General features: G+C 43.0%; 1 protein-coding gene across 2 annotated transcripts in view; it reads left to right on the top strand.

Annotated features, from left to right (window-relative positions):
- The window catches only part of SLC44A5 (solute carrier family 44 member 5), a 187,169-nt gene that overhangs the window by 35,655 nt on the left and 138,094 nt on the right, over nt 1-13,420 (top strand). The window contains exon 1 of one of the 2 annotated variants that reach the window (XM_045027392.1): nt 4,316-4,433. The exons of the other annotated variant lie outside the window; for it this stretch is intronic. Within the exon in view, the coding sequence (XP_044883327.1) occupies nt 4,412-4,433 (22 nt within the window). The 5' untranslated portion in view covers nt 4,316-4,411. Of the gene's footprint in view, nt 1-4,315; nt 4,434-13,420 lie in introns of those variants that run through there. 2 annotated transcript variants of the gene reach the window in all.

Raw genomic sequence — 13,420 nt, 5'->3', positions numbered from 1 at the left:
TAATTTTTGGTCCCACACCTTTCTTGGTTACCAGGGATGATTTGTAAAAACAGTCCTTGAATTATACCAGTAAGCCTTTTTGTATGGATTAATTCAGTCTTTATCTCCCTTTTGCACCTTTTCCCGTCAACACTTACTATTATAGGTTATTGTGACATTTTATGAACTTTCACTTACTACTTACAGTTGAGCTCACAATTAGGGTAAATTTGTAGGCCCAATTATTACAACAGATCCCTCTGGCCAGTTAGGAGAGGTATTAATGGACTCCAAATGGTCCTTGGCCAGAATCATAGTGACCATAACAAGATGCTTCAGAGTTATTGGTGGGGCTTGTAAAATATAGAAAAAAGAATATGGGGCAATTGCAGAACTGCAACAGAAAATGTAAGGTTTTGCAGAGAAGTAAGGGGAAGGAAGTCAATGGGAGTTAGGTGCCTAAATGCCTTTGAGGATTTGGATGTAAGAGGTTAGATAAGTATTTAGAAAACAGATCGAGGAATACAACTGCCAAGTTTTTATAATAGATACATTTTATTGCTGAAAAGAATGACATAGAAAAGCAAGGCAGATGGGAAAAACCCATAATTGAGACATGATTTTAGTGGTTCTTTGTAAATGTTGGGCACTAGCCTTGTAAAAATCATTTCTCCTTGTTCTCACATGGCCTGATTTTCGGGGGGCTAAGAACCCACAACTCCCTTAGAAATCATTGGGAGCTGTAAATGCTCTATACCTCTGGAAATCAGGCCACTTGTCCCCAGCATCACATGTACAGCTTCACCTAGGATGGCATGAACTGTACTCTCAGCTGCTTCTGTTCTGAACTGAAAGCTCAACGCTGGAGAAATTTTGCTGAGTCATCATTTGCAGAATTTACTCCCTGGAATTTTTCCCATGCAGAGAGGAACACTTCAAAGCAATCTTGGGCATGCAGCAATATGGACATTTTAGGTGTTTTATTTTTTATTTTTTTTATTTTTTAAATATAGATGGTTGAGATTGTTAATTAATGCTAAAAATGTAAAGGTTTTGTATCCTACTGCTCTGATAGAATATTTCTGTGGCACTTGCTTGAGGCTCAGAATTTGTTATAAATGCTAGAGGTAAGCACAGTGGTTTTCAAACTCTGGGTCACGACTCGGAACTGAGTTGCAGAATGGAAGGCACTGGGTTGTGGCAGCTCTGGTCAGCACCGCCAACCGGGCTGTTAAAAGTCCCATCGGCAGTGCTGCCCAGCTAAGGCAGGCTAGTTCTTACCTGTTCCGACACCGCGCTGCACCCCAGAAGTGGCCAGCAGCAGGCCTGGCTCTTAGGCGGAGGGGCCACAGGGATCCGTGCACCGGCTCCATGTTCCCAGCCAATGGGAGTTGTGGGGAGGGGCGCGGTGCCTGTGGGCGAGAACCGCATGTAGCCACTTCTGCACCTCCACCTAGGAGCCGGATCTGCTGCTGGCTGCTTTTGGGGTCCGTGGTGCCAGGACAGGCAGGAAGCCTGCCTCTGCACCTGTGCTGCGCCGCTGACCGGGAGCTGCCCGAGGTAACCCCACACCCCTGGCCCCACCCCAGAACCTGTACCCTCAGCCCAGAGCCCTGACTCCCTCCTGCACCTCCCAGCCCTGAGCCTCCCCAAACCCAGAGCCCCCTTCTGTACCCCAAACCCCTCATCCCCAGCTCCGTTGGGTCACAGGCATCAACAATTTTCTTCAACTGGGTCACCAGAAAAAAAGTTTGAAAGCCACTGGTATAGCACACACTTTTTTTCCCCTGTACCAACATTTCTTAGTTACAATGGGCTAGAGAGCTTTGTATCTCTCAGCTGTGCCTTATTACTTGACCACACGGCCTTCTGTGGGCTGGGGGCAAAGGGCTCGTGGATTCTCATTAAGGTTCTGCCACTGACTCAACACGGGCCTTGGGAAGACACTTAATATCAATGTGTGTCTGCAAAATGAGGGTCATGGTAGTTACCTACAGGGCCGGCGCTTCCATTAGGCGACCCTAGGCGGTCGCCTAGGGCGCCAGGATTCAGGGGGCGGTATTTTGTGTGCTCCCCACGGGGCGCACGGGAGCTTCCTGTTCCGCTCCCGTTGCGCTGCCGAAGAAGCACCTTCTGCCGACGTGCTGCAGAAAACAGTGGCAGGCAATTGAGCAGCTCAATGACTGCCGCTGTCGCCTGCGGCATTTTGGCGGAGGGTCCTTCTTCGGCAGCACGATGGGAGTGGAACCGGAAGCTCCCGCACGCCCCGTGGGGAGCGTACAAAATGCCGCCCCCCAAATTCTGCCTAGGGCGCCAGAAACCCTGGCACCGCTCCTGGTTACCTAATATGGACGTTGTGCGTATTAGTGAGGGCCAGATCCTGAGGTGAATTACGGTAGTGCAGCAGCACTAAAATTAATGAATCTACTCTGATTTACACCAGCTAAGGAGCTGGCCCAGAAGGTCTAGGGATCGGGAAGGAATTTTCCTCCAGGGCAGATTGGCAGAGGCCCTGGGGGTTTTTCACCTTCCTCTGCAGTGTGGGGCATGGATCATGTGCTGGAAGATTCTCTGCACCTTGAAGTCTTTAAACCACGATTTGAGGACTTCAGTAACTCAGACATAGGTTAGGGGTTTGATTCAGGAGTGGGTGGGTGAGATGCTGTGGCCTGCGTTGTGCGGGAGGTCAGACTAGATGATCATAATGGTCCCTTCTGACCTTAAAGTCTATGAGTCTAAGTATACCATGTGTTAATTATTATTGTTGAATTAGATTTACCTCTATCCCAAACAAACCTGAAATCAGAAAAGCTGGTGCATAGAGGAATAAATTATGCATTTGCAAACCCCTTGAGTCCAAAGGGTATTAATTCAGTGAGTTTGGGTGGTGTCAGTTGTTAAGGCAGATTGAACAAGAGGGGAGCCTGTACTAAGCCTGGGAGAGGAGAGACAGCTCTCCCTCCACATGTAGCAGAGAAGAGGGAGCTGTGCCCCTCCTCCCTTCCTTCCACACCTCATCCTTTTAAACTCTTGGCAGAGTTTCTGTTAACAAACCTCGCTTGGAATTTTCACTGTAGGGCAGTTTTAACTTCTGTCAGCCTCCAAAAGAGCTGTGCTGAATGGAGCCAGCCACTAACGTTACACTCACCACCTGTCCTGATCATGTGCCCTTCCTAATTGCAAAGTGACTCACTGCCCTCTCCCTTTCACCCAGTGAGCAACTGCATCCTGCTCCCATGGAGCACGTTTTCCATCACCAGACCCCTCTGCCAAAGTGGGATTTTCAAAACACTTAACGGAGTTAGGTGCCCACCTCCCATGGGAAAGACCATGGGAGTGAGATGTCCAACTCGCTAAGGTGTTTTTGCAAATCTGAGTCTACACTAGCTTATGTAAGTGTAATGAGGGTGAATCTGGCCCTTGGTGTTTCTCCCTATTAGTTACTATCTGCTGTTTAATGTCAGGGATAATAATAAACAATGTTAATAAATAAAAATCTAATGCTATAGAGAACTTTAAACATATTACAAAAACTTAATTCCCACATCACTTCAAGCTTCCTCCTCTCGCTCTCTAAGAATATTTTTGTGCTAAGCTCTTTTTCATTCATTTTAAAGGGTAGCATCTCCCATTTGGGTTTTTACAGAGTGGGATCTATGGAGAGGTTAGGTTAAATCACAGATGAACTAAATAAAGGGAGCAGGTTGTCTTTGTCGCAATCACTTTTAGTGCTAATCACTGTCAGAGTGGGATTTAAAAACTCCCCCATGAAATTCAGAAAAAAAAATCTGCTGCAGTGGCAGGTAATTTTAAAATTACACCGCCTGCCCCACTGACTTAGTTATATGCCTAATGGCAGAGAGAGTTAAACCAAGTCCAATTATCAGCAACACCAGACACTGTCCTAAATTAGCAGAACTGTGGGATATCTTTCAAGAACATATTGCAAAGATGTCGGAGGTAATATGTTTATGTTAAAACTCAGTAATTTAGAAGCTCTGTGTCTCATTTATTTCCTTTTGTTTTTTCTTTCTGGACCCAGCTCTCCCTTTTTTCTGTTCTTATTAATGTGTGCTTCTGTATGTCTGCTGCTTTTATAGGGCAGCTACACCACTTTTACTGGTGCTCTCTGTCACCTCTCATTTCTCCTTCTCTCTTCCTGCTCTCCCACCCCTTTCTGGCTGGCTCTGTCTTTTACCCTTTCCCATTTTTTGGATTCTTGTCCCCCTCTTTTCTTCTCTCATGTTGGCTCCTTTCTCTGTAGCTGTCCTGTTTCCTCACTTCCCTTCTCTGTTTATCTCTCATGCACCTCCCCCTCCTTTCTGAGTACACAGCTCTGTTAGGATAGCCAATAAGTTTCATTGTGCAACCCACAATCCACTTACAGCAAGTGGCATTTGACAGCTAAAGAAGGGAGAGGAGGCAGCTACTGATGGATCAGCAACCAGGAAAAGGTATACATGGTTGGGGGGGCCATGGGCAGGGTCTCCACAAAAAGAAAAAAAAAAGAAAAAAAGAAAAAAAAGCATCCCTGCTCAAGAAAGTCCATGCCCTGGGTACCTTAATCAGCCTTTATTCCTTAATTGATAGGAACTTTGAGCTGTGAAAAATGCCCAGACGTTTTAATATGTTCTAGCCAAAGGTGTTAGGGTGGTTGATACAGTTTGACCTTTCTATTTGCCTGGTATTAGCCTCATTTGTAACTAGGGTTATGAAAACCCTGCAGGGTTCAGTTTATGAAGAGGGTCAGGAGTGAGGGTGGCTGGTGCGGAGTTGGTGAGTAACTGAAACAGCCACAGATCATATGTGCCAAACCTTAGTAAACCTGAGCTAAAGTTTGTGAAGTGACACAAGGCTAATTTTCAGTGTTTTTTTGTCAGATGCGAATGTTTTTGCTTAGTACTGGTTGTGTCAAGGAGTCTGATGAAAAACTCCTTTCAGAGGCTCACATTCTGATGGGCAGCAGCACACATTTCTTCCTTCTTATCCCCAAGTTTTCTTGTGGCTTCCAGCCTCTGCTAGCCTGGGGAAGAAGGACTTAAATTCTGATACACTGCATGGTACTGCAGGTCCTCAGTGTCAAGCCACTGAACTGCATATTTCTTACTAAGAGACTGAAAACACTCATAATACTAACATGGGTTTGTTTTCCAGTTAGATCACTGCTGCTCTTTAGTCATGCAAAAGCTATTTTACAGATGATGAAAACTGTAACTCTAATTCTCTTCGTCAAACTGTGCACATAAAATTTTTAGACCTACCTAGTGTGCTGCCTCCAATTTATACTAATACTTTGGGCTCTTCTTCCTAGACTGATGCAGTTTGTTTGCTTCAGTATATTTACTTCAAGGCCAATCAGCCTTTATTCATAATCAGAGAGTTAAATCAAAAGTCTGTAGTTGGTTTTGTCACACACATACTGAAATGAACTGCTTAGTTATTACAATCAGTGTGTGTTTTGCATTGATATATGAGCGTTTGCAAATATGAATTACCAAATTAGGTACTATAAAAACTAATCCATCTCCAAATCAAACTCCCATTAGTAGAGGAAAAAGATTAATGTGAGAGAGGAAGCAAAGGAGAGAGAGAGAGAGAATTCTTTTGCCATATTTTTAAGTTTTGCTTTAGAGACTACGTGTCACATGTTAATCGGTGTTGTTAATTCTTCACATGCCAGCTGCACTGACTCATCTTGAAATATAACACATCCGTAGAGATTTCTGTTACCCTCAAAGTCTTGGTGTGATGGGCAGCTGTTGTCTGGAAAGCAAGCATGCGAAGAGCAGATCCGTCCCCCAAGTGCTTGGAGATCAGCTTCTAGGCCGTATCAGGCAACCTAGGTGTCCTCTAAAGAATTTCAGCTGCAAGCTTTCAGCTCTATCGAGGAAGAGGAAAACAGGCAGCACTAGAGAAAACAAACTAGTTCCAGTAAAATACCTTGGTATTACTTCTAATATGGGGCTGGGTGGTTCAGCAGTTAGAAGAAGGAACAGTGTCTTTTTTACTCTGATCTCAGTCCAGCAGAGTATTTAAGCACATCTGTAATTTCAATGGGACTACTCGTGCTTAAAGTTACATGCTGTACTGGAGCAGGGTCTCGGTCACTCGCCTGCTGCTAACCTTGGGCAAGTTCCTTGGTTTCTTTGTGCCTCAGTTTACCTGAAATGATAACAATGCTTATCTACCTGTGTGTATTAAGGCCCTTTGAGACAGTCACATGAAGTGGGGTATACAAGTGCAAATTATTATTATTATTATTATTATTATTAACTGTTATTATTATTATTATTATTATTATTATTATTATTAAGAGCTTTTATTTGAATGAAACAAACTTCAGACTCTGAAGAATACCAGGGATTATTTTCATTTTATGAAAAGACAGTAAAGGCAGAGGACCTGGTGGCGAAAATAATAATTTTCCCATGTCGGCCCTTTTGTATGTATTTAATGGAAGATAACACTTGCTACAGTGTTCTGAACTCACGTGTAAAATTTAGAAGGCATCCTTTAATACTAAGCGGATTCTTCCCTGAAGAGTTAAGATTTGTGAAAGCTCTGGGATTAATGAATGTTGTCAGCAGAGAAACAGACGCTAGAGATCCAGGAGTAACAGCAAAAACAGGCTTATTTTGGTATGGTTTAGTTTATGTTGATTTAAGATAAACTGTAATAATCCACTCTTAAACCAGAGTAAGAATGAGTGTCCACACAGGGTTTAACTAAATTGGTGTAAAAACTGACGTACATTAAACCAGTGCAACTTTCTTGTGTAGACAAGAGGAGGTGAGACTCTATGCTTAGCTCATGGCTGCCCAGAAGGAACTGGCATTATGCACACAGAACCAGAGGAAGAGATGCACAGAAAAGTCACAAAGGGGTTGGGCTCTAACAGACGGTACAGACAAGTAGACTGCAGTGAACGTTTGAATGAAGATAATGGTGTCATTTGAATGCACATGGACAATGACTAACACAACTTTAGGGTTAACAATGGGGTGAATTCACCACGATTCCTTGGGATATACTTGTTAATCACTTTTGTATTCCCTGACTAGCTCCAGTCGTTATCTAGGGTTTGAATATCACCATGCCAGTTGCTAACATGTTTCTTTTAAAAAAGCAAATATGCTACACTATTCTATTCTACTACTGTCTAGGCTTCTCTGCCAACTGTAAAGCTGCATATTGCTGCTGTGTTAATGTTTCTATCCAAATTACACTGATAATCCAGTTGTTTGAACTGGGTGTAAGGATCCGAAGGTGCACATCTAGAAAGAACCCAGAGTTGTGGGAGCCCTGGATCTCTGACATTCCCTCCTCACTACCAAGGGAGATGTGCAAAGCAGCATCTCACAAAACCTGGACAATCAGGCCCCACAGGAAGTTGTATCAGCACACCCCAGGCTTGCAGCCATCTGAATGGCCAACACTGCTAGTTAAGCCAGGAAGTGACCTGGCTGGGCTGTCCAAACAACTCTGCAGACTTCCTCCTGCTGCTGCTGCTACTGTGTTGGACCCTGTTCTTGCTTGCCTCCTGCAGTCCTAATCTCACCCTGTTCCTGATTCCTGTTCTGCTCCTGCTTCATGCCTGATCTTTACCCCTTTCCAGTTCCTGGCCTTTCACCTTGCTCCTGACTATCAGCTCTGACTCTGGCTCAACCCTTGGCATTTGGTATCAGACCCAGATTCTGATCCTTAGCTTCGATTACTGGTCCTGACTCTAGCTCAACCTCCTGGCTCTGGTACCTGGCAGCTGATTCTGGCCCTGATCCCTCCCTTTTGTTCCCTGACCTGGACCCCTGCACTGCCCACTAGATCAGACTTCCTACATACTGGTTTCTAATACTGAAATTGTACATGCTCTGACCAAAGTGATCTACAGAGCTGGAAAAACAATGGATTTACACTCCAGTTTCAATTAATACCATTCCTTACAACCCACATGCACAGATTGGCAGATTGGCAGGTCAGAGTTCTGGTACTTTATATTTTAGCAGGAAATGAGAAGGAGTTTTGACTTGTATCAAACTGTTGTTTTCTTGGACATAGAAAATCTTTCTGTTGGGGAGTGGCTTTGAGTGGTTTTATTCATTTATTAAGTCAAATCTTAATGGCCCAGATCTTTGACTGCAGCCAATGAGTGCAGAGCACAGCTCAAGCAGGACTGAAACAGACATGTCTCTAAGCCACCGCTGTGCTTCCACCATCCAAAGCAAGCTATGTACCAGCCTGGTCCCTCAGTAAGCCTACAGGCTGCTCTAACTTGTGCTGATTACAAGGGGCAGATACAGTGGTGGTCGATCACTGGGGTGTAGGGAAGTCCCTGTCATGCCATTTTTCTCCTAGTCATGCCCCTAGGATTGTTGCAGGGATAGGGGATGGCATAGCCATTGCAATATAGCTCTATGCTATTGGAGCATCCCCCTACAGTAAGATTAATTTCCTGTCACTAGCATGCTTTAGGTCCAGTGTCTACTGATAGAACAGCACAAAGAGATTGTAATATGGGGAGAATGTGAGCTGAAGTCTTTGAGAGAATATTCTTCTGATTGATATGAGGGGCTTTGCATATGTGACTACGAATTCTCCATTTGCTCTCAAATTTTTCTGAAAAACATTTTGTGCTCGGATACACTGTGCAATTCCTTCTGAAAAAGATAGAAACTGGCCTGGGTATCTAAAGGCAGGATTGGTTCCTTAATGTACTGTACCTTGGTTGTAATATACACTTCAGCTTTTTAGTGTCTCTTAGATGCTGTTATGAAGCTAATTATGAAACCTTATTTGGTTTTTTAGCTTCTTAAACTGATTACAGAGAGTATTACAAATAATTGAATGCTGGGTTTATTCATATACTGTACCATGTGTTAAAGAAATGTGGTTCTTGTGCATCTCCATGGGTGGATGGAATTGTGAAATCCTTTTAGCTTGTATATTCTTCAGGGCATGGACTCTGCTTACCTTTGTGTTTGTACAACACATTTTGGGTGCTATAATTATACAAATCAATAACAATCCTGCTATCTATATAAAATATTCTTAATTTTAAAATCTTTATTTGTTAGTTTTCATAGAATGAGGTATCTACAGATGCTACAGACAACCACCATTCATTTATCTTATTCCAACTTGAGCATCATGGAAGCTCTTCTTTCCTGGTTCCCTTCCTAGCTTGCTGATTGCTCCTGTAGAGTTTTCTTTAGTGTAGACCTGGGCTTTCTCTCTGTGTTGCATCTAGATTTCCTGTCCTTGTCTCTTTCTCTAGGTCCTCCATGGCCTAGCTTGATCCCCTCAATTTCCGAGTGAGTTTATCTGGTCTTACGGTTTCATGAACCACTTTTAGTCTCTTGACTGTCACATCTAGATCTCTGCCATTGGGCCTAGATCCTCAGCCCAACTAAGGGCCTAATTCAAAGCCTATTCAAGTTAATAGACTCTAACTAATGTCAATGGACTGTGGCTCAAGGCCTCAGTCCACTTTGTGCCACTCTGTCTGTCTACATCATGGAGTAATGTGCTTTATGGAGGTGTGATTTCTAAAGCTTGCTAACATATTGCACATTAATTAGTTAAAAAAATCAACCCAATGATTGAAGCACCCCAAAATTAGTGGGCACTTTTGCATGTTTTATCCCTAATCTCGGTGTCTCTGTTCTCTCTCTATAAAATAGGAATAATGAAACCTCTCTGCCTCATTGGCACTTGTGAAGATCCATTCACAAACATTTGTGATGTACTCAGATATCACTGTGAGGAGAGTCATGGGAAAGTCCACGAGGAAATTAGTAATTCAGTGCAGCAGATAAGATTTGGGACCACGCATTTAGGGCCCAGTTGAGAAACTTGTTTAAGTGCATGTTCAAGTATGTACTTTAAGAATATACTTAATTTTAAAGTGCTTTCTTGAATTGCATCATAAATGAACATTGCAACAGTTGCCTCCTTCACTTAGTACCATCCCTCTGGTGAACTAAATGAAGCAGGGTCTTGTGGGGGAAAATAGTATGTTAATATTATGTACTTAAAGATGGTATCAAATGCATATGCATAAGGGAGGCTGAATTAAAATTGCAGAGGCAACCTTAATTCTGACATTCCCTAATTTTCAGTGCTTGGCTTTTTAACCTGAAGTGTGTTTTAGAGGGGAGGGGTTGGTATGGGATTTATATATATATACATCTTATGTGTGTGTCTGTGTGTAAACATTATAAACAAGTCAATTGATTTTTCTTAGTAAGTCTAATTTTATTAAGTGTTCCTTCAGACACCAGCAGCATGATTCATTGGCATCTGTTTCTCGGAGCCAGGGCCTCTGACTAAGACAACAATTGATCAGATCGGAGAATTATTTAACAGGGCCTTTACTTAAAAACTTACAGCAGAAGTTATCTCTTGCCAGAAAAGCCATGTTGTGCAGTGCAGCTGTATAACAGTTTCTTGGTTACTGTTGGGAATGTGCCTAGAGCCTGAATAACATTTAGGGAGCATTGACACAGCACACCCGTGCCATGCAGGGGGGTCTAATCATAACAGAGGTTGGTGGTGCCTGCATGACAGGACTACACTGTGGTATAACTATGGGTGGTAACACTGTTCCATAATGAGATTATAACACGATTTGATCTTGCCTAGTGGGACAGGACCAAGTGAGGTGCCAAGACATACCTCCAGCGTAATGAAGTCTGGGCCTTTGGGTTGAGGTTTTTGATTGGGACACCTAATACATTTTTCTACCTTGTATTTCACTTTAGATACAGATAGCTTCTGAAATATGTAGGTGTTAAAGTACATTTACATTAAAATTTACAAATGAAGGAAAAGATGTGAAATGAGTTCAGGCAAGAATAGTAGTAATTAGTAAAAGTGCTGCTTTGAATTACTGCATAGAATTAATAAGCATAACAGGAAAAATTGACTATTTCTCTCTGTTTCTCATATTTGGGTGTTACAACTTTACTCCAAATGCTATTTAAAGATGTACAGTATGTTGGAAATAGACATTAGACTTTGGCATACATTTGTCCAGATACAAAGGAAAATGTGTTTGTAATGTTTTAATTCTGTGTGTATTTAGTTTAACAAAAACCAGATGTTTGGGGAAATAATTAAACTGGAAATAAATAAACAAACAAACAGTATCATTCACAGCTATACTGAAGCTCTAACTTCAGCCCTCCTGCAAAAGAAAATCATGGGGTGCTAAAAAGGAGTTGCCTGAAAGCAGTCCATTTGGTGTGCTCATATAAAGTTCCTCCTCTTCCCAAGTGGTGGCAGGCTTGGGGATCTGGATATTTACCTGTTTCCTAAAGATAATATGCTTTTGTAGTATGCCACTCTGAAGATCCATGTTTATTGTATCTCAGTGACTTCCAGAGCAAATCTGCTTAGTTTTAAAAGGAAATATTTTGAAGGGATAGATATTTTATATCACTGACAGAACTGTGATCTGAGAGTCAAGCTGGGTCCATTGCTTCCTGCACATATTTATTAATAATAAAGCAGACCAGATCAGATCCTCCCTTACACTTGTGCAACTTTGTTTCTTTCTGTTAAGTCCCCAGTGATACCTGTGGCAGGTTTGCACATGTATAACTCATTGACACTTAGTAAGCTATTCTCTTTGCATATACATCTACCAAGTTTTATATTAGGATTCGAAAGGGTACAGAGTGTCCCTGCCAGCAGGTATATGGGATCTTGGGGAGCAATTACCACACGGGTGGGGTGCAAAATAAACTTTATTAAGAAAATGCAAAAACAGGGAAAATTCAATAGTGAGGAGTGTGGGGTTTGTTAAGGTAGACAATTGGGGAGGGGTTTCTTTTGGTGAACAGTATAGGGGGTTTCAATAGTGGAGTACAATACAGTAGGTAAACAATTAACACTGAGGTATAAATGTAACAGGTAGCTAACAATTTCTATGTAAAAAGGTGTGTCACAGCAGCATATAACCAACTAACAGTTATGGAAAAATATGTTAAATAACAAACAATTTTAGGTAAAAATGTGTCACAGTGGTGTAAATATAGAATGTGAGGTGTATCAGAGAGGAAAAAAGTAACCAATGGTGTTTTATGCCAGATTGGGATGGGGGGAGAGGAGCACGTGGTGGAGCAGAGGGAGATTTAAACTTAGAGAGACACAGAGAACAGAGAGACTGTAAGGAGTCAGAGGGACACAAAGAAGCTGGGGGGGGGGGGGGTTCAGTGGAAAGACAGACAACCACAATTATGCAAAACACAGCAAAATCTTATCTATGATCTAACTTAACCAAGACTACACAAATTAGCAAGTAACAAAACACAATGCAACAATTCTCTAAGCCTAACTTACAGAGTATAAAGCTAAACCTAACTTAACCTAATGAGTGCACCTTATACTAGGGGTGGTTCTCCAAGGGTGTGGCTGCAGCAGTGGAGCAACTGCAAGTGAGCTGCCCAGGATAGAATCCAGGGAGGCACAGGTTTGTTTCTAGCAGCAAAGGAGCTGCAGAAACAGAATAGAGATGCAGACCAAGGAGTTAACTTGGGTCTGTCTGTTGGGGAAAGAAAAGCCAGCAGCTAGAACAGGGAGGGTCTGCAAGAGAGAGTTCTTACCAATCCCCAGGACAACAGCAGAGGCAGGCACAGCAGCAGCATCAGAGGACGCAGAGAGGACTCAATTTGCTCACAATAATCAGGAGATCTCCAGGCAAAATTCGTTGTTCGTGGGAGGGGAGTTTAAAAACGGGGGTACGCTCAAAAACAAACGAGAGCGGGGAGAGGGCCTCCCAAAGACCCCTAGCTGATCAGACCAGGTGGCAAAGCAAGGACCTTCTCCGAAGTCTGCTTAGAAAATGTCTGGTTATATAGGCAGACTTAGGCAATTTCCCGCCAGTAACTTTGATTGGTCCCCCTTGTTAGAGGGGAGGAGAGAAAGCAGGGAAAAGTCTTCAGGTGTGCACAGATGTGTCTGGGCTAGTCCTAAGTCACAGGCATGACTTACATGCTCAGCTATGTGGCCATATAAGGTCTTGCATTCTTGGGCAGTGCCCCCTACACCGAGCCCAGGTCTGAACAAAGGGGGCAGGGGCCCACCCCAACCTGAGCAGAGCAATGGCTCCGGTTAGTCTGCAAAGGCCATTCCACTGAGCAGGGCCAGGCTATGACTCTTGCTAGCCCCATGGCTGGGAGGGGCGGCCACACAGAGAGGAAAACAAAAAAGGAATGCAGCAGGGAGGCAGCTGTAACAGACACAGAGAAGGGCAACAAAAATGATTAGGGGAAATGGAAGAGCTTCCATATGAGGGGAGATTAATAAGACTGGGACTGTTGAGCTTGGAAAAGAGACTACTAAGGGTGGGAGATATGTTAGAGGTCTATAAAAATAATGATTGGTGTGGAGAAAGTTAATAAGGAAGTGTTATTTACCCCTTCCCATAACACAAGAATCATGG

Source organism: Mauremys mutica, chromosome 8 (assembly GCF_020497125.1).
Source record: "Mauremys mutica isolate MM-2020 ecotype Southern chromosome 8, ASM2049712v1, whole genome shotgun sequence".
NCBI lineage: Eukaryota > Metazoa > Chordata > Testudines > Geoemydidae > Mauremys > Mauremys mutica.
The sequence above is the reverse complement of the archived record's forward strand: the minus strand, read 5'-3'. Positions and strand labels throughout refer to the sequence as shown.